Below are 22,150 nucleotides of genomic sequence, written 5' to 3' on the forward strand. Positions count from 1 at the left end.
GATTACCTCCGCCAGTAGCCGCTGCCGCGCCGCGCCCACGGACGACCTCCGACGCCGGCGAATCCTCGGCGAACCCACGATCACAGCCTCGCGCAGGTCGTCGTCGCGGAGAGGAGCAGAGAATGGGATGACGGTTTCAAATCGAAAATGGAGGAGGGAGGAGTTTGAATATGAAGGAGGCGAGTGGGGCGTGCAGGTGGTTTCACCTGGGAATTTAGGACGCGGGGCCCACCACTACACCGTGCGTCCGACGTCTCTCCTACCGCCACCTGTGTCGGGACGCTGCAGATCGCTCCGTTGCAATCGCGCGTGATGGACGGCTGAGACGTGTGTGCTGGCGAACGCCGAATCGTGCAACTGCACGATTGAGAATTTGAGTTTTATTTTAGCCATCTATTGGAGCACTAATGCACTATTTTAGGGCATCCATTAGAGTTGGAAGTTTTTGATGTCGTATAAAAAGTTTTGGGTGTTGTAAAATTTACTCCAACCACTTTTGGTGCCTTTTACTGGGCAGATGTTTATTTCTTTTAAAAGAAGCTCCAACACCCTTTCTCCCTCTCTCTCAACAAAAATAAAAAAGAAAACAAAAAACTCGAGCTCCTCTGAAAAAGAACTCAAGGAGGGAGAAGCATTTTTCTCCCCCTCTTTTCCTTCGTCCGCACTCCACCTCGTCGCCATGGATGCAGACCTCCTGCACCGCTGCCTCGAGGCCGGCGGCCGCGACTTCCTGCTCCACCATCCTTCGTCCCCTCCCTCCCCCACATCCGCCTCTGCCGCCGCCACCGCCTCCTCCTCCTCTTCTTCCATCCTCCAGTCCCTCCCCCTCCATGTGGTAAACCCTCTCCCCCTTCTCCCCCCTCTCTCTTCTCCATTACTCCCCCCTTAATTCCATCCGCTGCGTTTGATGCAGTCATTCGACCGCGGCTACTACCTCCTCGTGAAGGCGATCCAGGAGCTGCGGGAGCGCAAGGATGGCCTTGTCGTCACCGTCGGCATCGGCGGGCCTACCGGCTCCGGCAAGACCAGGTAGATTAGAACCATATTCTCCCCCACCCCTGCGACCGTGTCGCGATGGCTGTTCGATGCTATCTATTTCTTTTGGTAAGGAGCTGATTGGTGGTTCATTTGGGGGTGGTGGTGCCGTGCTGCGCAGCTTGGCGGAGAAGGTGGCATCGGTGCTGGGGTGCGTCGTGATTGTGTCCATGGAGAACTACCGCACGGGGGCAGGGGCTGACGAGGGGAGCGACATCGACTCCATCGACTTCGACGCCCTCGCGTGCAACCTCCAGGTCCGTGTCCGCTTCTCTCGGAGCCGTTCAACATGCGGATGGGATTGGATGCGTGCAGCTTGTTTGCTTTAATGACGGGTCAGAGTGCAGCCGGAAATGGTGGGCGTGGATTCCCTGCTCGATTGAAGGCGCGTGTACTGGTTGTTGCTGTTGAAGGAGAATACCAGTACTAGTACAATTTATGCCTTCATGGGTGGCTGCATACGGGTAAAGCGGAGTTGTTTCCAGAAAGAGGAGTGTCCAGTTTCTAGTGTTAGTGACACTTTCTGTTATAGTCCTCTATGCAAGCAAATAATAGAACAGAGTCCAAAGACGCATATGCTCCGTGAAATTTGGCCGAACCAGATTATTATTTGAAATAGTAACCGTCCCATGCTAGTGATATTTTAGCCACCTCAGGAGTAAGGTCCAAGCCTAACTGTATGACTTATGATTCACATGTCTGACCTAACTGTACGACTTAGGATGCACATGCCCGAGAAGTCGAGGAAGCTATGATCATGCCTAGCGGTTTTATACTATGTATGTAGTTGAATTAGAGAAGCTGCCATATAAATTTGGCAAGAAGAATATATGGGGGTAGCTAACATGGGAAAGGGGTTTAATACTTTAATTTGTATCTTTGTTGCACTATTGCTTTCCACCGCAACCCTCATACATCTGGATGCTGCAGAATATTTATACTCATACCAGCAGGGGTTATTAGAATGTTTGATTGTTTATGTATTTATTGTCTTGGCTCTGGAAGTAAGCACATGTTAGAAAAGAACCAAAATCTGTGTTAGGACTGTTTTCCGGCAAATGGTTCGGAGTGCTTCTTTCTGACTCTTGATTGTCTCTCAGAAGGGATCAGAATCATGTCAGCAGTGACCAAAATGCTACCGGAATATTAATAGAGGCAGAAAAAATATATTTGATGGAACTGGATAATGCTTGCTTTTATCAGATAAATATGTTAATAATCTATCTCATGAGAGCAAGCATGATCACCTGCATCAATTATTATTTCAATGTTGTGCAGCAGGGTCCAGGGAAGGGTCCGACCACTTTGGGTCTATAGTACGCAGCCTTTCCCTACATTTCGGTAAGAGGCTGTTTCCAGGACTTGAACCCATGACCTCATGGTCACAAGGCAGCAGCTTTACCACTGCGCCAAGGCTCCCCTTCATATTGTGAAATTGACTAGTAAAAGATATTAGCTTATGGCACGAAGACATGTATACATGAGCTACCTACCATCCTTAAGTTCCGTGCATATGTTCCTACTTGATTATGTAACTTGATCAACATGGCCACTGGCACAAAGCATATCTCACCTGTTGAGCATGCTCTTGGTATTGACTGGGCTTGGTCTTGTTCTTATGCATTTGTGTATGGGCTGCGTGATCTTGTTTTTCCTCTATACTTTTCATTTTGTGGTGTTTTACATACAAAATGTAGTGCATGATCTTTGTGGAGCACTCATTTGCATGATCAGAATATAGCTCAAATAATCCGGGGACCCAACAATCCAATTTTGCATAGGTTCTGATCTGCTTATTTGCAAATATATAATAAACCAAATTTCATTTCATTGGGTGAAATTTCAAAACATGCCTTTTGTGAATGAGTTTCCAATTCTGATCTTAAAAGATCAATCTCTCTGGTGTACCATTACTTTTTAATTGAGCATCTAGCAGCCGATTGATTTGGTCCTGTTGGGCCATGCTTTACCAGCTGGAATACACAAATTGGAATTTCTGCTTTGTCCATGTTTCCAAAAGTAATGATTGTTCTTTTTATCTACACTTGATGTTCTTATCAAATCAATATTCCGTTTGTAACCACTGTTAGGTAATGTTTAATATTCTTGCTTGCTTGCTATATTGACAATTTTCTGCTTATTTAGGTGTATGACAAGTATCCTTACAATCATGTTTGCTGAGCAGGATCTAGTGAAGGGCAAAGATACGTTGATGCCACTGGTTGATTTTCAAGAGAAGAAACGTACAGGATGGAGACAACTGAAGATTTCATCATCTGGAGTGGTGTGATATCTCAGACTACATGCTAGACATTATTGACAACCTTAGGATCAGATAATCTTGCTATATTGATACAAGTTATCCTTGTAGGTGATTGTTGATGGTGCTTATGCTCTGCATTCAACACTAAGGTCACTGCTCGATATTCGTGTTGCTGTGGTAAAACATTGGTTTGAAATCTTTTTGTTACATGACAATAGCAATGGCCCAAGTTAATGTTTAATCTTTTACACAATTTCAGGTTGGCGGTGTTCATTTTAGCCTGCTTTCTAAAGTTCAGCATGATATTGGAGATTCTTGTTCATTGGACTATCTGATTGATAGCATATTTCCGCTGTTCAGAAAGCACATTGAGCCAGACCTGCATCATGCTCAAGTATAAATATAATTTCTGTAATTCTCTGTTTTTCCTTTAGTTTGTAGCTACCATTTATACATTCAGTCTGGACATAACCTATTTGAGTTGCTGGTGCAGATTAGAATTGATAATAGCTTTGTCTGCTCATTCCGTGAGCCATACTACAAACTGAAATGCAAAAATGAGGTCAGCAATGGTTTACAGTTGATTAATAGCATTTTGTGTATGCAGTTTTTTGTAATATAATGCATTAGCTTTTGTTTACGCTCTAGTTATGTAAACTACCTTTGATTGGAAGGTCTTAGGCTGAAAACCCCAAGCTGTTGAGCAAAGCCTGTTCTTTGCTAGTGGGTGTCAGAGCACCAAAATTGAAACATGGTGTTGTGCTGTTTACCTTAACGGCCCACCAGCATAGCTTGTCATCTTTGTTTATATTGACAATATTCCGTTCCTCTTCAGTTTCAAATGACTACTATGTGACAGTGCAAATCTACTTCTCTGTGGAATAGTAGATTGAGGTGTATAACATCATTGCTAGGACTTTAGTTGCTTATCGCTAGGTTTTTATGCAGTCTAGACTGCATGCAGTCAAAGCACTTTAACTTTGGCCATTAATGTCTTTATGAATGTTCTGGTCAGATGTATGAAATTGTGAGTATAAGCCTTAAAAAATGCATGTAATAGTAAATTTATTGGGTTCTATAGATATATTTTAGTGGAAATTGCTGGTTAAATTTGGACTTTGGAGACCGTATCAGTTTTTGAATTGTCATTTATTTGCATTTTGATGTAGGATAGTATTATTTAATTAAAATGCTCATTGCCTCATTGGTCAAACATTGATATATTGTCCGATGATGGATACAACCATATATTTTCATCCAGTCAGCATTAATTGCAACCATACTACTTCATCGTACATCTTACCTGATGTCCTAAAATGCATGGGATAAATGAACCTTTCAAAACTTTGACCACCAATATAACCATCTTGATTTGTCACATGAAAATGGTAATATTATATTTGTCATCAGAAGTAGTAGTTTCATATTATTAGAACTAGTAATAATCAAGGATGTGTGTGGAGACTGTCATTGGTCCAAAATTACAAGAAAAGGAAATGGAGTTGTACATATTGACACGGAACCTACAACCAGAATGTGCAGTTACTGACTTACTGTTGCTTAGGCCCCGCTTGGATTGTCGGTTGCTTCCCAAATACCTCCGTAATTGATACAGACCTCCGGCCGTCGTTTTTATTCCAGACGGAAAACACACTGTGGCCTGTAATTTACAACTGTAAATTAAATCCGGTTGTATAAACTTACACCGAATCCAAGCGGGGCCTTAATTGTTGTTATGCCTACTGTTTTCTTGTATTTTGATTCTTTAACTTTGCCTATTGTCTTTGTAGTTACCAGATGGCCAGAAATTCTATTCTTTTGATAAAAGTAAATCAGAAACTGAGAAGTGCGTATCCTTTCTTCCTTCCTTTCTGAATTCATATTTACATTCATCCAGAGTTGTTCTGTTGATATCAAGTTCTCTGGTAGATTTATCATGCTTATGCCTGTTCAACATTTCAGTTTGTGACAATTGTTTGCTTAAACTATTTCAGCTTTATTGAGATGTACCTTAGGCCACCTTTTGCTTCTGAAGAAATTAAAATTGATGATTGGATTAAAGTTACGCAATGTGGTATAAGATACTACCTGTCTCTCGGGGACCAGAGGATTGTTGACAAGTTCTTCATTATCCGTCCAAAAGCTGAGTTTGAGGTAATGATCTTATCATCCTAAACTTCTGAAATTGTTAAATCGTATAATAACAACATGATATCTTCATTGAATATTCAAATTAGCCCCAACTACCAGGAAGAAAATTGGCGTTGACTTAGTGAGACCATCCACACTGTGTGTGAGAGATAGAGGGCGTATGAGGGAGAGGCGCACAAAGGATTGTGGACGTGGGATCCCCCCCCCCCCTCGATCCGATCTGAAACATTGTGCAAAACAGGCTGATTCAAAGTAGGTCCCATTTTGTATGTTGACCAATTCACCGGAGATGGCCTGAGGTCAAATACTATGTGTTTGGCTGTTTACCAATGTTTGGAAGAGGCCAGACGCAACTAAAGGTGTTTTGGCTATTGCATTATTGCATATTCACTTGAAGTTTCTTCTGCATGGCTTCCATCACTGATGAAAGCGGAAGAAAAAGAGAAGGATATTTGTTCTTCATTGATTTTATCCATTATAAATAGCAAATACAACAGAGAAAATGATATGTGTTAAAGTGGGTATTATTTGTTGCTGGTTACTACCATAAATGTTTTTGTGAACTGTTATGCTGTTGTGCATAAACAAAATCAAAGTTGACATGGCTATTGATTTGTAAGAATGTCTGGCATAAATCAATTGAATTATGTGCCACTTTGGTTCCATTTATTTCTGATGGATGTCTTACCTCAGAACTTCAGATTTTTCCAGTGTATATGAAATATGTAGGATTAAATAATTTGTTTTCAGTATTATCTTGCAAGATTTTCTAGTAACAGGCAAATGGAATAGAACAAATTTTTCTTTCTTTAGAACACATTACCAGATATATAACTGGAAGCTCTAGCTTCAAGCCTTCAACTTCATTTGTTTGGACAAAATTAAAAATAACCCAATAGTTAGGAATACTCCGTCTGTTCCTGAATAGATGCCATTCCAGCATTCAAAAATTGTTCTTAGATACATGTCAGTGTATCATTTCGAGATAACTTCACACCAATTTTTGCTTGGCATACCCCTCCTTTTGGCTATCTCTAATGCTTAGTATGTACTAGAGTTACAGGAATTACAACTGGATTTGACTCTCTTATGTGTTATGCAATTTTTGAATGTGTCTCAGGTTGGACGGACAACTCTTGGAGGATTGTTGGCCTTGGGATATAGTGTTGTTGTTAGCTTTAAACGTACGTCCAGAACTGTCAAGAGAGATCAGTTATTAATCGCAGCAGAGACTATTGATAGCCTGAACGAGTCCTTTTTGGTATTAAAAGGGCCAAGTAGGAAGGTATGAACTCCTGCATACAGTTTTTTTTTACATTATACTTGTATGGAACAACAATTACTTGGAAACCATGATCACCCTTAACAACTAGTCTCTGTCATCTCTGGTACTTGCATGCCTATATCCTCATCCTGGTACTCTAAATAATTTTGAAAGTTCTTGTGCTAAAACTGGAACCTTGACTCTTGCAGTACATGCTTGTGGACACCCTAGAAAAGCCTGATGTTTGTTTGCTTCTGGCTTGTAACAAATTTGGTCCTTTAAATGATCAATGGATCCAATCTCCTCTTATCTGGAACATACTATATATTTATATGACTGAGTTGTATACTACATCCTCCTGCATCATCAATGATGCGGTGGATTCGTTCAGGGGAAGCTATTACGACACCGCCCGATTTTCCTCCAGTGCAAGCCGAATTGAGTTCAGCTAAGGTGCACCCATCCCGAGTCCAGCTATACGTCCGGAGTGATCCTAGACCAAGTTGAATATGTCACTTGTATGTTTAGCAGTCGTATTAGGGCAGGGTTCGTATTAAGAATCCCTTCCTGCGAATTTGAATCGCCATGGATGGCTGGATGGCGGCAGCAGCAGTAGAGTCAAGGATGAGTGGTGATCCTAGCGACGGGAATGTGTCATGCATCAGCAAGAGCTAGGAATGCTAAGCGAGTCCTCCAGAAATGTGCAAGGCAGAGGAGGCGACGGTCTGTTGGTGGTAGTAGATGGTGTCACGCTGCCCAGAGAAGAGATCGATCGTGAGAGCGGCTAAAAAAATGATCTGAGAGGCCGAGGCCTTAATTGGCTCTCGTTACCATGTTAGAAGGAATAGCAACTTGTACTACCATGAGGCCTAGGTTACATGTACAAGGTATTTGTACATCAAACCGTTTACAACAGGGTGATACATGTAAAGTCACGAAACTGTAATTGTCCATGGAGCTGAAGTTCTACGATTCCCCCCTTTCTAGTTGAGCTATAAGGCTGTTTTGAACTTGTAGATGGCTGTAATTTCTAATTATGTTCTCAATTGATAAGCTTAGTGCTTTAACAGTGCTTTATTATTGCTTTTCTAGTGAAGGAAGGGTGCTTTTGAATTCTTAATTATTCGAATTTCCTTCAAGTCCTACATGTTAGAACCTTTAGGTGTCTTTCTAATTATGTTCTCAATTGATAAGATTAGCGCTTTAACAGTGCTTTATTATTGCTTTTCAAATGAAGGAAGGGTGCTTTTTAATTCTAAATTATTCAAATTTCCTTCAAGTTGCTTTATTATTGCTTTTAAAGTGAAGGAGGGGTGCTTTTGAATTCTAAATTATTCGAATTTCTTTCCTCCTACTCCCTCGTTTCTAAATATTTGTCTTTCTAGAGATTTCAACAAGTGACTACATACGGAGCAAAATGAGTGAATCTGCCGTCTAAAATATGTCTATATACATCCGTATGTGGTAGTTCATTTGAAACCTCTAAAAGACAAATATTTAGGAACGGAGGGAGTACATGTTAGAACCTTTAGGTGTCTTTTGATGTTCGTTATTATTGAACTTTAGATGCATTTGGAAAATGTTACTTACTTGCATAATTTAGATTGTTGCAGCAGAAGCTTCTAATCTAGGCATAAAGGGTCCGTGGATAACAAAGTCCTACCTGGAAATGATCCTGGAGAGCAAAGGTAGAAGTCTTGTTTAACTATTTTGTGTTTCCAGTCAAAGCTGTCTGCTAATATGTATCTTGTTTGTTTTTAGGAGTTCCACGAGTTAATACACCCCCACCAGTCTCCAGCACACTACTGACTGACAGTCAAGAAAAGAAAATTGCTGTGCCTAAACCAATTCGTGTTCTTACCGATAGAGTTGCAAATCTTGATGACTTTGTGCAACCATGGACTAGGTCTCCACCCAAAAAGTTTGACCAAGAACCTTCTCTGGGAAAATGGCAGTTTATTCCAGGTTTTCAACTTTTCACTTCAGACCAGAAATCTGTGATGCATTTTTCCACACGTTATCTATATGAAAAAGGAGAAGCCCGTTTTTCCGTTTCTTCTCGTTGGAGTACCAACTCCAGGGTTTTCCTCTGTACAATATCTCATGATTATCTCTAACGCGATGTCAGATTCTTCTTCAAGAGGTAACATCCAGCTAGCACCCCTGCCAGATTCTTATGACTTAGATAGGGGTCTTCTTCTATCAGTTCAAGCAATTCAGGTAAGGTACCACACATATTTTTTCGGGCAGTAGTTTATGCATACGCAGATCTAAGAATGTTCCATTAATCGTTGTCTTTCAGGCAGTGTTGGAGACCAAAGGATTTCCTGTCATTGTTGGGATTGGTAATGGATGTCCCTTTTGGCCTTACCTTATCTAGCGGACTGATGTAGTATTTTAAGTAAAATTTATAGGCCAAGTATCTCCTTTAGGATTGTTGACAAGTACTTAAGACCCATACCACTTTGCTGGCACAACTCAAAATGTTAAGCCCTTTGCCTCAGATATTCTTGGTAGCAATTTCACATTTCCGTGTTCACTTTATGGTGTCACCATCACTCAAGTGTTTTTGAAACCTAAGTTGCTCCCAAGTTTCACCTAATCCTAATTGAATCGATATCTTTTACACGTACTGTACTGCATGACTGCCGCAATACGGGAAATTCTACTTATAGTTTTTAAGAAAAAAACATGTGATAGTTATGCCATTTGCTTACAAGTCATGTCCACTGTGCTGGATTCCTGGCGCATTACAGTCCATGCCTGTACAGTTTTTCTTTTAGGAATAACTGGTGTTCAAGTGTCTCTTCTTGCTTGTGTTTTAATACCAGTACTGGCTGCTTGTACCTTTCTGGTAATCGAATAAACATAGATGTGTACTGGAAAAACTGTCTGCTAAACAGAGGCAGCCTTTCTATTTACTAAATCTAACTACTATACCTGTCAAAAGATAAGTTAAAAGGAATTAGATAACAGCTAGAAGGTCAGAATTCACATCACACAATTTGTAAATCGTACCAGTCAAAATAAATTCAATATGTATTTTTTTGGTAATAACCAAATCAATCAAGGTGGAAAACAAATGCAAATTAATAATAATCTTAGTTTAGTGTAATTGAAAATAATAGCCTTAAAGAAAGTTACTCTTTATTTTAGCCTGTGGGACTGCACCGGTTTATGACTAGTTTATTACTCCCTCCGTCCCATAATATAAGAGGGTTTTTGACACTACACTAGTGTAAAAAACGCTCTTATTATGGGACGGAGGGAGTAGAACTATATAGCAAAGATCTATGTTTCTCTCCCTCTCATTGAAAGTTTCTTCTCTAGGTGTTTAAGTTGCCAATATTTACCTGCCCTTATTTGTAGGTGGTCCTAGTGGATCAGGAAAAACAAGTTTAGCTCAGAAGATGGCCAATATAATTGGTTGTGAAGTTATAAGCTTGGAAAGCTATTACAAGCCTGAGCAAGTGAGGGACTATAAATATGATGAGTATAGCTCATTGGATATTGCTTTGCTGACTAAGGTGATGCCATTTTCATTAATTAAATCCACAGATTTTTGGGGTGCGAATTGACAAAATTGACCCTCTATTGGAAGTTCCAGCCAAAAATGACCCTAGTCTAACACTTTAACGAAATCTGACTCTTTTGCTCAGCGCCAGCCACCCTGGCTCTCAACTTCGCTAGGTCAGCACCATGCTTCTCGGTCCTGAGAAAAAACTAGCATTTTTTGCGAGCCAAACGATGATACGCATGTCAGCGTCACGGTTGCCGGAGCTAAGCTTTGAGTGCTCAGCGCCTTTCTCTTTGGCGCTGAACAGGTAGTGAGAGCAATCATGCAGAGCAAAGCAAGTGAGCAACACAAAAAGACATTTCCTACTACTCCCTCCGTTCCAAAATAGATGACCCAACTTGTAGGCTGTGACTATTGTTGACTTGTTCCTGTCCCCCTAGTACTAGTACTACCATGCAGGCAGCAGCTTTACATATTTTTATGTACCTGCTGAAACGTGGCTCCCGATTCTGCTACCCTGAGTTAGCATTACCTTCTTTATTCGCCATGCTTTGCCCCGCACGATTGTTTCTGCTCGGGAGCTGCACTCCTGCCTTGAGTCAGTATTCTTTTTTAATTCACCATGCATTTGTTTTGCATGATTTGCTCACTACCTGCCCAGCTCCAGTGTGAATGGTGACAGTGCCTCTGGCCTACAAAACGACTTTTGGGTCACAAAAAAGTCAAGTTTTTCTCAATGGCAAGATGTATAGTGCTGACCTAGCCAAGACCATCATCGGAATGGTTGGTGCTGAGCAAGTGGGTTGGATTTGGTTAAAAGTTTTGGACTACGGTCACTTTTTACCGATATTTCCACAAGAGTCAATTTTGTCAAAAACACCACTTTTTGTGTATTGTCAAATGAATTTAGAGTTCCTGTGCCAGAAGATATACGATTGCTTAATCTTAAATTTCTTAACATGCTTCCAAATTTCCGGCCATGCAAACTTAGTTGAAGAGCTGGGATTCCGTTAATTTGTCGTAATCAGCGGATTTACCAGATTTGTTGCCTACAAAACTGAACAGAGCTCGTGCCCAGCCGCACCATGACTGCTGCCCCAAACACAGGTCTGACTGCCTCAACTGGTGGTTCAAGTGGTCGCTCCCTTGGAATCATCTCAGCCTGTTGCCCCTAATATAGCCTATGCTGCCTTTACACAGGCTGCCGTAGTTGTGATATCAAATCTGGTCGCCGCTCCCTTGGAACTTGTTCGTGCTGCCACCATGGGGCATCCACCCAGTGGTGGGCATTCACCATTCGGTTTAAACTGAAATTTAGTCAGGTTAATTTGGTCTATTCTAATATATTTTCAGCAAATTCCAACAGAAATAGCTGCCAAAATCAGAGACTCCGAAAACAGAAAGGCCGATCCTTTTTTTGGTTTGTTGGTTCAGTTTACTGGTCAACCGAACAATATCAGATCAGCCGTCCTTGCCACTAAGGTTGCGAATAATATCACGTCCAAGACCATGCCTCCGTGGAGTAACCGCCTTCATCCTTGTTGATGTTATCTGTGATGCTCCCGACGGCACTACCATGCCCATTTACCCACCAAGGTGCAACACTGGGTGACTTTGTGACTAGTGTGGCTGCATGGGGAACAAGGGGGGGATGCCACCGCCAGCTGGAGCGTGGCCACCGGCAACTAGAGTGGATCGGTGTTGCTAAGGTGTGGGACTTTGGGGTATGTCAGGACTCAGAAGCTTGGTGGCGGCACGATGAGTGTCTCAGACTGATGGGCATACGACTTTAGGAGGGCGATGTGCTTAGGCTAGCAAAATGCTGATTGATGGCCATTGGGCTGCCAAGTAGTAGCCTTTTAGTAGGTTCGGCAGTAAAGCTGTTGGAGCTATGTTGGTTGGATCAGCGAAGTTCGTTTTCAAGACCCAAAAACCAAATTAAGTGAAATAAATTTGCTTCATCATAAATGCAAAACCGAAAACCGAATCAACAGCAAACTTGGTTTCGGTTTAATGGTTATTTTTCCCACCCCTGTATATCAATCAAGATAAGATGTCTTCCTCTACATTGTGCTGGTAATACCAATTGGCCACTCGGTCCTCCAAGTCACGCCACTGCCGCTGGGGCTACTCTAACGTCAGCTCCGTCTCGGCTCTTCTCCTGCCTTGGGCAGCACTTGGCCACCAGTTGGTCTGGTTTAGGTGATGCTGGCGTTGTTGTTGTGGGTCCATTTGAGGGTTGCCATGGCTTCACCTGCTCGAGGAATGCCGCCATTGCCTCTCTACAGGTCATACTTGGCAACTGTTGTCAACTACCTCAATGGCTCTTGCTGTAACACTACCGACGGTATTAGGTAATGTGTATTGTCTCCCGCTTCAGTACTTGCTCCACCATCTTTGCTCACTTGGCCTCATCGAGTCATAAGACTTACTGTATTTTGGATCATGGTGCCTCCTCCTGGATGGCATTGTCGGATTCAGGGCTCCGCAGACCCAAGAAAGGTTCGAACTCAGGGGCGTGTGCGAAGAACTCAATCTCCCCAACCTACCAGCTCGTTGCTCTCACAGCCTAGCTCGATGAACGGGAAAGGAAAGAGACACGGCAGTTTACCCAGGTTCGGGCCACCTTGCGGTGTAAGACCCTACTCCTGCTTTGTGGTGGATTAGCCTCGCGGTAGGCCGAGGATGAACTAGTACAGAGGAAGAACAACCTCAGGAGGTCTGTTCTTGTGTGCGAGTGGCTAAGGGAGGAGTGGATTCGATCCGATCGCCCTCCTTGGTGGTGGCTAACCTATATTTATAGTGGCCTTGGTCCTCTTCCACCGGAACGAAGGCGGGAAGGGATACCACAACGGCCAATTTGAAAGGGGACAAGAAGTACATCTTATCCTGACGAAAGGTGGTCTTCGCCTGCAAAGCTTCTGGCCGTGACGACATGGTGGGCTCGGCGATGACCTCGTCCTGGCGGTCTTGGTCTTGTAGCATGGGAATGGAAACCTTTGGCTGATTCCTCTGGACTCGGCGCCTGCGCTTGCCTCCTTTGTACCAAAGAGGAAACCTGCTGCTCTGCGCCCGCTGGAGCCCGCCTGGCCGTGGTTGTCATGGCTTACGTCATCCGGACCTCCTCAGATGGGTGCTTGCATAGGAAACTCCGCTCCTCAGGAGCCAGCCTAGGGAGGCCGCTCCCTCTGGAGGTCTTGGCGTCGTTCGCCTCGCAAGGCTTGGCCCCTCGCGAGGGTCTTGTCTTGCCGATGCTGAAGATGGGCCGTGCCAGGCCGTTGATGGAGCCACGCTGTGGGCCGCAGGCAGGCAAGTCTGGGTACCCCGGTTCCCAGGACGCTGACAGTAGCCCCCGGGCCCAAGGCGCGCTCGGACTTGGCTTCAGAGCGAAGCCAAACGACAAGGGCTAAGCTCCGCGGGCCCCAATCGCCCGCGGACCGAATCGACGCGTGGCGCTTGATGGGACGCGGGCGTCTCCGCTTCCCCACGCAGCCTCGACAACCGTTCGACTTGACAACAACCTGCTGCATGCAAAAAGATCATCATTACTGGGGATCGTGGGAGTCCGGCGGTTGGCCTCCCTCTGGTTATAAATGGGGGGGGGGGGGAGCCCCCTGCTCATCTCCGTCTTCTCGCTGCTTGCTCCTCCTTCCTTGTTCTGCCACCTTGTCGAAGTCCATGGCGTCGGTGAGGAGGTTCTCCGCTGCGGAGAAGGGGAAGGCCCCCAAGGAGGGGCCAGGCTCGCGGCCGGCCAAGAGAGGCCGCGGACGCCCCCACAAGTACGCCGCGACCCCGGCAGTGGCCCCTCGTGGGCGTGCGTGCACCTCTTCGAAAGCCGGCGTTGCCTCAGGCAGCCGAGGACGGGGCGGCTCTTGTGACGGGGGAAGGCGTCCGACGGTCGCTCGGCCACCACGTCCACGCTCCCACTCAGCCGATGCGTTCCCGGAGTTCGTCGTGTGGTCGGAGAGGCCCGCGGGCATCTGGTTCCCACTCCCGTGTTTCTTCGCGGGCGCGCTGCCGGCCGCGGGGCTTGACGGCCTCTGGCTGCAGGCCGGCGGCTGCTGCAGCAAAGCCTCATGGGTGGGGGTCGAGGTCACCGCCGTGGGCAACGTGTTCCTGAACCGTGGGTGGCAGACGTTCGCCCGCGCGCGGGGCCTGAGCGGGAGGTGCACCCTCCATTTCAAGTACGACGGCCTCGCGACCCTCTATGTGAGGGTGTTTGGGGAGGACGGCCGGCGTGCGGGGTGCTGCCCGGAGGATGGCAGCGGTGACGATGAGCCTGCCCTTGGCGACGGCCGCGACGACGGCGAGGGTGAGCTTGCCCTTGGCGACGGCCGTGCTACCTCCAGCAGCGGCGGCTCCTCCTTCGGGGTGAGCACCAGCGACGGCGACTACGACGAACCGCCACGCCGCCGAGCTCGGACTGGGGAAGGAAGCGCGTCGCGTTGCCACCGCGCCTCGGTGAAGCGGGAAGGGGACTTGCTGAGTCCGAGAGTCCGGGCGCTGCTGGAGCCGGGCGCCGAGAGTCGCTATAGCCGCGCGGCTTGCTTTTGCTTCTTTCCTCCTCCTGTACTGAAAAAGATGGAAGGCCCTGCTGGGGTTATGTAATGAACCGCGGCGCTCACGCCATTATATTATCGTTTTCATGTTGCATTGCGATACTTGCGTCATTGCTGAGTAGGGTTAGAACAACTTAGCTTGGCATTCTTGTGTGCATTTCCCTGCCGCGGGGGCGCGCCTGTCCGGGGCTTGTGCTCCGCTCGCGCGACGAGTGCGCGCCTTGTCACGAAGGGGGCTCAGGAGTCGCTGAGCCCCTATAGGCACCCTGCAATTGTAGGATTAGGAGCCCTCCAGAGGTGTCGTGCCCGTGAGCTCGTTTGAGAGCGTCACGCGAGGACGAAGATGCAAAAAGGCCAGGGCAGGCTTTTGGCGAGGTGCTTGCGGGGAGGCCCGAGCGCACACACCTGCCCAGCCCCCGCGCGCAGGAAGAGCGACAGGCAACTACCACTCCTAAGGCTTGACCTGGGAGAGCAAAAATGGTGCAAGAAGAAGAGATTTCCAAACCCTCGAGAGAGAGAGACACGAAAGCTCCAAATTTCATTCAAGAAGTAAGAAACCAGCTACAGAAAGCAAGCAAAATAACAGCCGCGTCCGGCACCTATACTAGTCTTCTTGTCTTCCCACCAGCGCGGAGCATGGGGCCTCCACTAGGACTTGGGTGGGAGCCCCCGTGAGGCCCCGGGGCGGCACTCAGGAGACTCCGGAGCGTGTACAACCCCAACTCATTATTACGTGAGAGTGTCACGAGCGGAGATCTTCATAGGCACTGGGCCTTGGTCATGGGTAGAACTTCCGGAGGTACTGGATGTTCCAGGCGTTCTGGATGGGGACCCCATCCTGCGTCTCCAGGCGCACGGCGCCAGGCTTGGAGACACGGGCGATCCTGAACAGGCCCTCCCACATGGGTGAGAGCTTATGAAGCCCCTCCCTGGAGAGCACCCGCCTCAGGACGAGGTCACCCACCTCGAGCGTCCTGGAGCGGACGCTACGGCAGTGATACCGCCGCAGCGTCTGCTGGTACCTCGCCGCACGGAGCGAGGCTTGGCGACGTCATTCCTCCCCTAGCACGAGGTCCATTCCCCGCGAGGCGTCCTGGCGTGCCTCGTCGAACGCCAAGACCCGCGCGGAGCGATGCCTGACCTCGTGAGGGAGGACCGCCTCGGGTGCGTAGACGAGGAAGAACGGGGTCTCGCCCGTGGGCTTGGCGCGGTGGGGCGGATGGACCACAACACGGACTGGAGCTCATCGAGCCAGCCCCTGCCGCATGCCTGGAGCTTCTTCTTGAAGGTCCTCGCCTTGAGGCCCCTCAGGACCTCTGCGTTGGCGCGCTCAACCTGGCCATTGCTCCGTGGGTGTGCCACCGAAGCGTAGCATATCTGCATTCCAAGGTTAGGACAATATGTTTTGAAAAGGTTGCTCGTGAACTAAGAGCCATTGTCGGTGATGATGTGGTTAGGAACCCTGAAACGGCTCACGATGCCCTTGACGAACTTGACGGCTGAGCCGGCTGGGATGGTGCAGACGGCCTCCACTTCCGCCCACTTGGTGAACTTGTCGATGGCTACGTAAAGGTAGCGGTAGCCCCCGGGCGCTCGAGGGAACGGGCCCAGGATGTCCAACCCCCAGACCGCGAACGGCCACGAGAGTGGGATGGTCTGGAGGCCTTGAGCGAGCTGGTGGATCTGCTTGGCATGGAATTGGCAGGCCTCATAGGATCTTACCAACTCAGTGACATCATTGAGCGCCCTGGGCCAGTAGAATCCGCTGCGGAACGCCTTGCACACGAGGGTGCGCGATGAGGAGTGATGCCTGCAGTTCCCGCCATGTATGTCGGCCAGCAGCTCGCATCCCTGCTCCCTGGAGATGCATCGTAAAGAAACATCGTTCGGACGCCTTCGATAGAGCTCACCGTCCTGGATGCAGTACGCAGTGGCCTGGCGGGCCACACGCTCCGCGTCTTCCTCCTCCTCCGGCAAGGTGCCCAGGAGCAGGTACGCCTTTGAACTCCTCGGTCCAGCACCCCTCCCGAGGCTCGAGCGCAAGGAGCAGCGGGCTCCTGAGGTTGGGCCGCAAGTTGGGGCGCCCGAGGGGGGAGCCGGTGGGAGCTCCTCCTGAGGTGGTGCTGGTCCCGCAGCGGGGGGAGCTGTCGACGGCTTGAAGAGCCGCTCCTCAAAGACGCCAGGCTCCTGAGGTTGACGCCGGGACGCCCTCCTGGCGATGTCGTCCGCCTCCTTGTTCGTGCCTCGCGACACGTGCTGCAATTCCAAGCCCAAGAATCGTTTCTCAATTTTGCGTACCTCCTCAAGGTATGCCTCCATGTGCTCGTCCTTCGGCTTGTATGCCTTGTTGGAGAAGTTGACGAGGTGCTGGGAGTCGCCCCTGATGGTGAGGCGCCTGACTCCCAGAGCTGCCGCAACCTTGTGTCCAACGATCAGGCCCTCGTACTCCACGATGTTGTTGGAGACCTTCTCACCGTGCTGAAAGCAGAGTTGTACGGTGTAGTAGAGCTTGTCATTGGTGGACGAGATGAGCACGGCTCCAGCCCCCGCGCCCTGGCGTGCGAACGCGCCATCGAAGTACATGACCTAACCATCCGGTGCTTCATCTCTGGGCGCGAGAGAACGGTCCTCGCCCTCTTCTCGGTCAGGGGCGTCGGTCCACTCCGCCACAAAGTCGGCGAGGGCCGCACCCTTGATGATCTTGGTGGTGCTGAACTCCAGCTGGAACGCCTGCAGCTCAATGTTCCACTCGGCGACCCTTCCCGCGGCGTTAGGACTTCGGAGCACCCTCTCCAAGGGGTAGGCAGAGACAACCTTGATGGGGCGGCCTTGGAAGTAGTGGCGCAGCTTCCTGGAGGCGACAAGGAGAGCGAGCAGGAGCTTCTGCGACATGGGTTAGCGCGCCCACGCGTCGCGTAGCACTGTGCTGACGAAGTACACGGGGTGCTCGACGAGGGAGTTGATGTTGGTGGGGTCCTATGCTTCCTGAGACTGGGGGACCTTAGGGGCTTTGTCGTCTGATGGGGCAACCATGACCTCAGGGGTGCCACCGTCAGGAGTCCCGCTGACTGGAGGGGTGGCCGAGGCTTCCGGAGCGCCGTCCTGAGGCTGCGGCGTCTCGGTCGGGTGCGGGGCGCTGTGCTGACGCTATTCCCGGACCGCCACAAGCGCGGGGCTTGCAGAGTGAGGCGTGGCGGCCAGGTAAAAGCACCAGAGGTTCGAGGGGGCGTGGTGCTACCATCACCGACGGGCTGGTGAGGTACCTCTTGAGGTCTTGGAAGGCTGCTTCGGCCTCCGGAGTCCACTCGAACGAGCCCTTTTTTTTCATTAGCTTGAAGAAAGGGAGGGCGCGCTCGCCCAGCTTGGCGATGAAACGTCCCAGCGAGGTCACGCATCCCGCCAGCTTCTGCATCTCCTTGAGGGTCTGCGGCGGACTCATCCTTTCTATGGCCTTGATCTTCTCCGGGTTGGCCTCGATCCCTCTGTGCGACACCAGGAAACCCAGCAGCTTGCCAGACGGGACGCCAAACACACATTTTTCCGGGTTGAGTCGCATGTTTACCTTGCGCAGGCTTGCAAATGTCTCCTCCAGGTCCTCGACAAGGGTTCTCGCTTCCTTAGACTTGACCACTATGTCGTCGACATATGCTTCGGCGTTCCTCCTGAGCTGCTGATCCAGAGCGATGCGCATCAACCGCTGGAAGGTTGCTCCGGCATTGTGCAGCCCGAACGACATGCAAGTGTAGCAGTACACCCCGCACGGGGTTAGGAACGCCGTCTTCTCAATATCTTGTACCGCCATCTTGATTTGATGATAGCCTGAGAAGGCATCCAGGAAGCACAGCAGATCGCATTCGGCAGTGGAGTCGACAATCTGATCGATGCGCGGGAGGGGAAAAGGGTCTTGCGGACAAGCCTTGTTGAGGCTTGTAAAATCGACGCACATGCGCTCCTTCCCACCCTTCTTGGGGACGATGACCGGGTTTGCCAGCCACTCCGGATGCCGTACCTCCCGAATGACGCCGGCCTCTTGCAGCTTGCGGGTCTCCTGGATGATGAAGGATTGCTTCTCCGGAGCTTGTCGCCGCGCTTTCTGCTTTACAGGGCGCGCGTTGGGGCACACCATTAGGTGGTGCTCGATTACTCCGCGCGGAACATCGACCAGGTCCTTGGCCTCCCACGCAAACATGTCTTTGTTCGCGCGCAGGAAGCCGACCAATGCTTCTTCCTAGTCCGGGGCGAGGCTAGCGCCTATGGTGAAGGTAGGGCCTGATTCCTCGTCTTTGTTAACCGGCACACACTTTGTCTCGGCCCGATCTTGAGAGAATAGTTGCTTCTTCTTGGTTGGCGCAGCCCCCGAGCCCCCCGGAGCGTCCTCCGCGCCTGGCTGCGCAGCCGTCGCGGCCTTGAAGGCGAGCTTGAGGGTCGCGAGTGCGTCCTTGGTGTCTCTTGCTACGGCGAGGACTCCGCCGCTCCCCGACATCTTCATGATGTTGTAGCCAGGGTGAGTCGCCGCCATGAACTTGGCGAGAGCCGGGTACCCGAGGATGGCGTTATACGGGAGCCCAATGTGGGCGACGTCGAAGTCGATGAGCTCGGTGCGGTAGTTGCTGCGCGTACCGAAGGTGACGGGGAGGCGGATCTGCCCCAGGGGATGGATGGAGCCGTCAACGGCCCCGGAGAAGGGCTTGGTAGGGAGGAGCCGGCCATGAGGTACATGGAGCAGGCCGAACGCCTCCACGGAGAGGACGTTGAGGCCGGCGCCGCCGTCGATTAGGGTCCTGGTGACTGCCACGTTGCAGATGGTAGGGGTGCAAAGCATAGGAAGTGCGCCGGCGCCAACTGTGACCTCGGGATGATCCCTGGAGTCGAAGGTGAGGTCGGCCTCGGGCGCCACCCAGCCCGGTGGCGATCGGGCGGCTCCCACCTGGCGGAAGAACTGCTTGTCATGGCGGTTTGAGGCCGGGGCCTGCGACCCGCCAAGGATGGCCGCGACGGCGTGGGGCGCCGGCGGCGCGAAGCGCGCGATGAGCTGGTTGTGCAGCTCTTCCCAAGAGTCCACCGAGGATTCTGGCAGGTCGAGGAGCCAGGCGCGTGGTGCTCCCCTGAGAGCCGTAGGGAGCCAATTGGCCGCGGCCTTGTCGTCGCCGCCGGCCGCCCAAACGGCCTCCAAGTACGCCTGGAGGAACTCCGCGGGGTCCGCCACGCTATCGTATCGCGGCGGCAAGTTCGGCCTGAACTTCGGAGGCCACCGCACCCGTCGCAGGGCGGAGGAGAGGGCTCGGAGGCCCGGAGCGTCTCCGAGCGCGCCCGGCGGGGCGGCGAGTGGAGCGGCGTAGGCCATGGAAGCTAGGTGGTGAGGACGGAGCGCAGCCGACGAGAAGGCAATCCTTCGACACGCCCCCTACCTGGCCCGCCAAATGTCGGATTCACGGCTCCGCAGACCCAAGAAAGGTTCGAACTCAGGGGCGTGTGCGAAGAACTCAATCTCCCCAGCCTACCAGCTCGTTGTTCTCACAGCCTAGCTCGATGAACGGGAAAGGAAAGAGACACGGCAGTTTACCCAGGTTCGGGCCACCTTGCGGTGTAAGACCCTACTCCTGCTTTGTGGTGGATTAGCCTCGCGGTGGGCTGAGGATGAACTAGTACAACTACTACAGAGGAAGAATAACCTCAGGAGGTCTGTTCTTGTGTGCGAGTGGCTAATGGAGGAGTGGACTCGATTGGATCCGATCCCCCTCCTTGGTGGTGGCTAACCTATATTTATAGTGGCCTTGGTCCTCTTCCACCGGAACGAAGGCGGGAAGGGATACCACAGCGGCCAATTTGAAAGGGGACAAGAAGTTACATCTTATCCTGACGAAAGGTAAGGTGGTCTTCGCCTGCAAGGCTGACGCCATGGTGGGCTCGGCGATGACCTCCGTCCTGCCGTCCTGACGGTCTTGGTCTTGTAGCATGGGAATGGAAACCTTTGGCTGATTCCTCGGGACAAAGCACCCGCGCTTGCCTCCTTTGCACCAAAGAGGAAACCTGCTGCTCTGCACCCGCTGGAGCCCGCCTGGCCGTAGTCGTCACGGCTTACGTCATCTGGACCTCCTGAGATGGGCGCTTGCATAGGAAACTCCGCTCCTCATGAGCCAGCCCAGGGAGGCCGCTCCCTCTGGAGGTCTTGGCGTCGTCCGCCTCGCGAGGCTTGGCCCCTCGCGAGGGTCTTGTCTTGCCGATGTTGAAGATGGGCCGTGCCAGGCCGTCGATGGAGCCACGCCGTGGGCCGCAGGCAGGCAAGTCTGGGTACCCCGGTTCCCAGGACGCCGACAGGCATGAGACACTTCTCTGGGTCATAATGATCTTCTAGCTATTTACTTGTCTTTTCAGACATGTGATCGTGCAATCGATGCCTGCACCTGCCAGAATTCTTTTGCCTCATTTTTCTACCTGTGATGTTTCCCATATTCCTGAGCTTGCTATGCAGCTTATCTCTATCAACCATCTTTCTGATCTTGGTTTGGCAGCTCCTGCTTTCTTCTGTCAAACAGCAGCACTAGTTGGTAGTGGTTGGTGGTTGCTGCTGTTGAGATCCGTGATAACACTACATCATTGGCTGACTTCACATTCTTTCGCTTCCGGTACATCGCATACCATTGCTTCTTCCTTGCACACTGTCACTGCTTTTGATACCACCACCATGTGAAGCTTTGCTCACTGGCACAAACGTTTTGGTCACCTGTGTGGATCACGTCTTGTGTCTGGCTACGACCTACAAACTTGGTGAGCAGGCACAACTCCCCTGCCTTTCCAGGCACAATGTTTCTACTCCCCTCTTTGTATCTTCTTCACTCAGATGTCTGGGTTCTGGCCCCTTTCGTTTCAAATTGGGCCATTGCTATGTGATCTTCATCAGATTTTTGTGCCTATTGTCAGGCTCCTTCGTACAAATACAATGAACTTCATTGTTTTGGCGGTGTTTGTAGCAAAAGGGAGAAAATAATGTTCTTTTAGTCAACATATGTATCAAGGATCACATCATTCTGTTTGCGGCCGTTTCGGCATTTTGTTTTTCACTTATGCAGTTTAGATTCTTTGTACACATGGTTTGAGTAAGTATGTAGTATGTTCTCCCTTCCTGCCCGTTAATGAATCCTTTCTTTGCACTGCAGAATATTAAGGAGATTAGAAATACTCATAAAGCAAAAGTCCCTTGCTTTGACTTTGAGAAGTTCAAAAGAAATGGATTCAAGGAGTTCCAAGTGTCCGAGGAATGTGGAGTGGTAAACTAACTCATCTAACACTTGTGTAGTTCATTTGAGTACCTTTTGTTATGGTTCATTTTGCTCAGCAGGGAGCGCCTTGCTGCCTTGGTG

The 22,150-nt window shown here is 49.7% G+C and overlaps 1 protein-coding gene across 2 annotated transcripts in view; it reads left to right on the plus strand.

The window, feature by feature from the left end:
* The first annotated feature begins 563 nt into the window (after nucleotides 1-563).
* LOC123045178 (uncharacterized) overlaps nucleotides 564-22,150 on the plus strand; it is a 28,281-nt gene continuing 6,694 nt past the window's right edge. For both annotated transcript variants that reach the window (XR_006421114.1, XM_044468128.1), the window contains exons 1-16: nucleotides 564-835; nucleotides 914-1,029; nucleotides 1,157-1,292; nucleotides 3,221-3,319; nucleotides 3,407-3,475; nucleotides 3,558-3,692; nucleotides 3,792-3,860; nucleotides 5,089-5,144; nucleotides 5,293-5,452; nucleotides 6,570-6,734; nucleotides 8,317-8,401; nucleotides 8,475-8,678; nucleotides 8,842-8,933; nucleotides 9,016-9,058; nucleotides 10,083-10,240; nucleotides 21,947-22,057. Coding sequence is in view for 1 of the 2 variants with exons in the window: in XM_044468128.1 (XP_044324063.1) it covers nucleotides 680-835; nucleotides 914-1,029; nucleotides 1,157-1,292; nucleotides 3,221-3,319; nucleotides 3,407-3,475; nucleotides 3,558-3,692; nucleotides 3,792-3,860; nucleotides 5,089-5,144; nucleotides 5,293-5,452; nucleotides 6,570-6,734; nucleotides 8,317-8,401; nucleotides 8,475-8,678; nucleotides 8,842-8,933; nucleotides 9,016-9,058; nucleotides 10,083-10,240; nucleotides 21,947-22,057 (1,854 nt within the window). In the remaining variant the exon portion in view is untranslated. The remainder of the gene's footprint in view (nucleotides 836-913; nucleotides 1,030-1,156; nucleotides 1,293-3,220; nucleotides 3,320-3,406; nucleotides 3,476-3,557; nucleotides 3,693-3,791; nucleotides 3,861-5,088; nucleotides 5,145-5,292; nucleotides 5,453-6,569; nucleotides 6,735-8,316; nucleotides 8,402-8,474; nucleotides 8,679-8,841; nucleotides 8,934-9,015; nucleotides 9,059-10,082; nucleotides 10,241-21,946; nucleotides 22,058-22,150) is intronic.

The sequence above is a fragment of the Triticum aestivum genome, chromosome 2B (genome assembly GCF_018294505.1).
Source record: "Triticum aestivum cultivar Chinese Spring chromosome 2B, IWGSC CS RefSeq v2.1, whole genome shotgun sequence".
In the NCBI taxonomy this organism is placed as follows: domain Eukaryota; kingdom Viridiplantae; phylum Streptophyta; class Magnoliopsida; order Poales; family Poaceae; genus Triticum; species Triticum aestivum.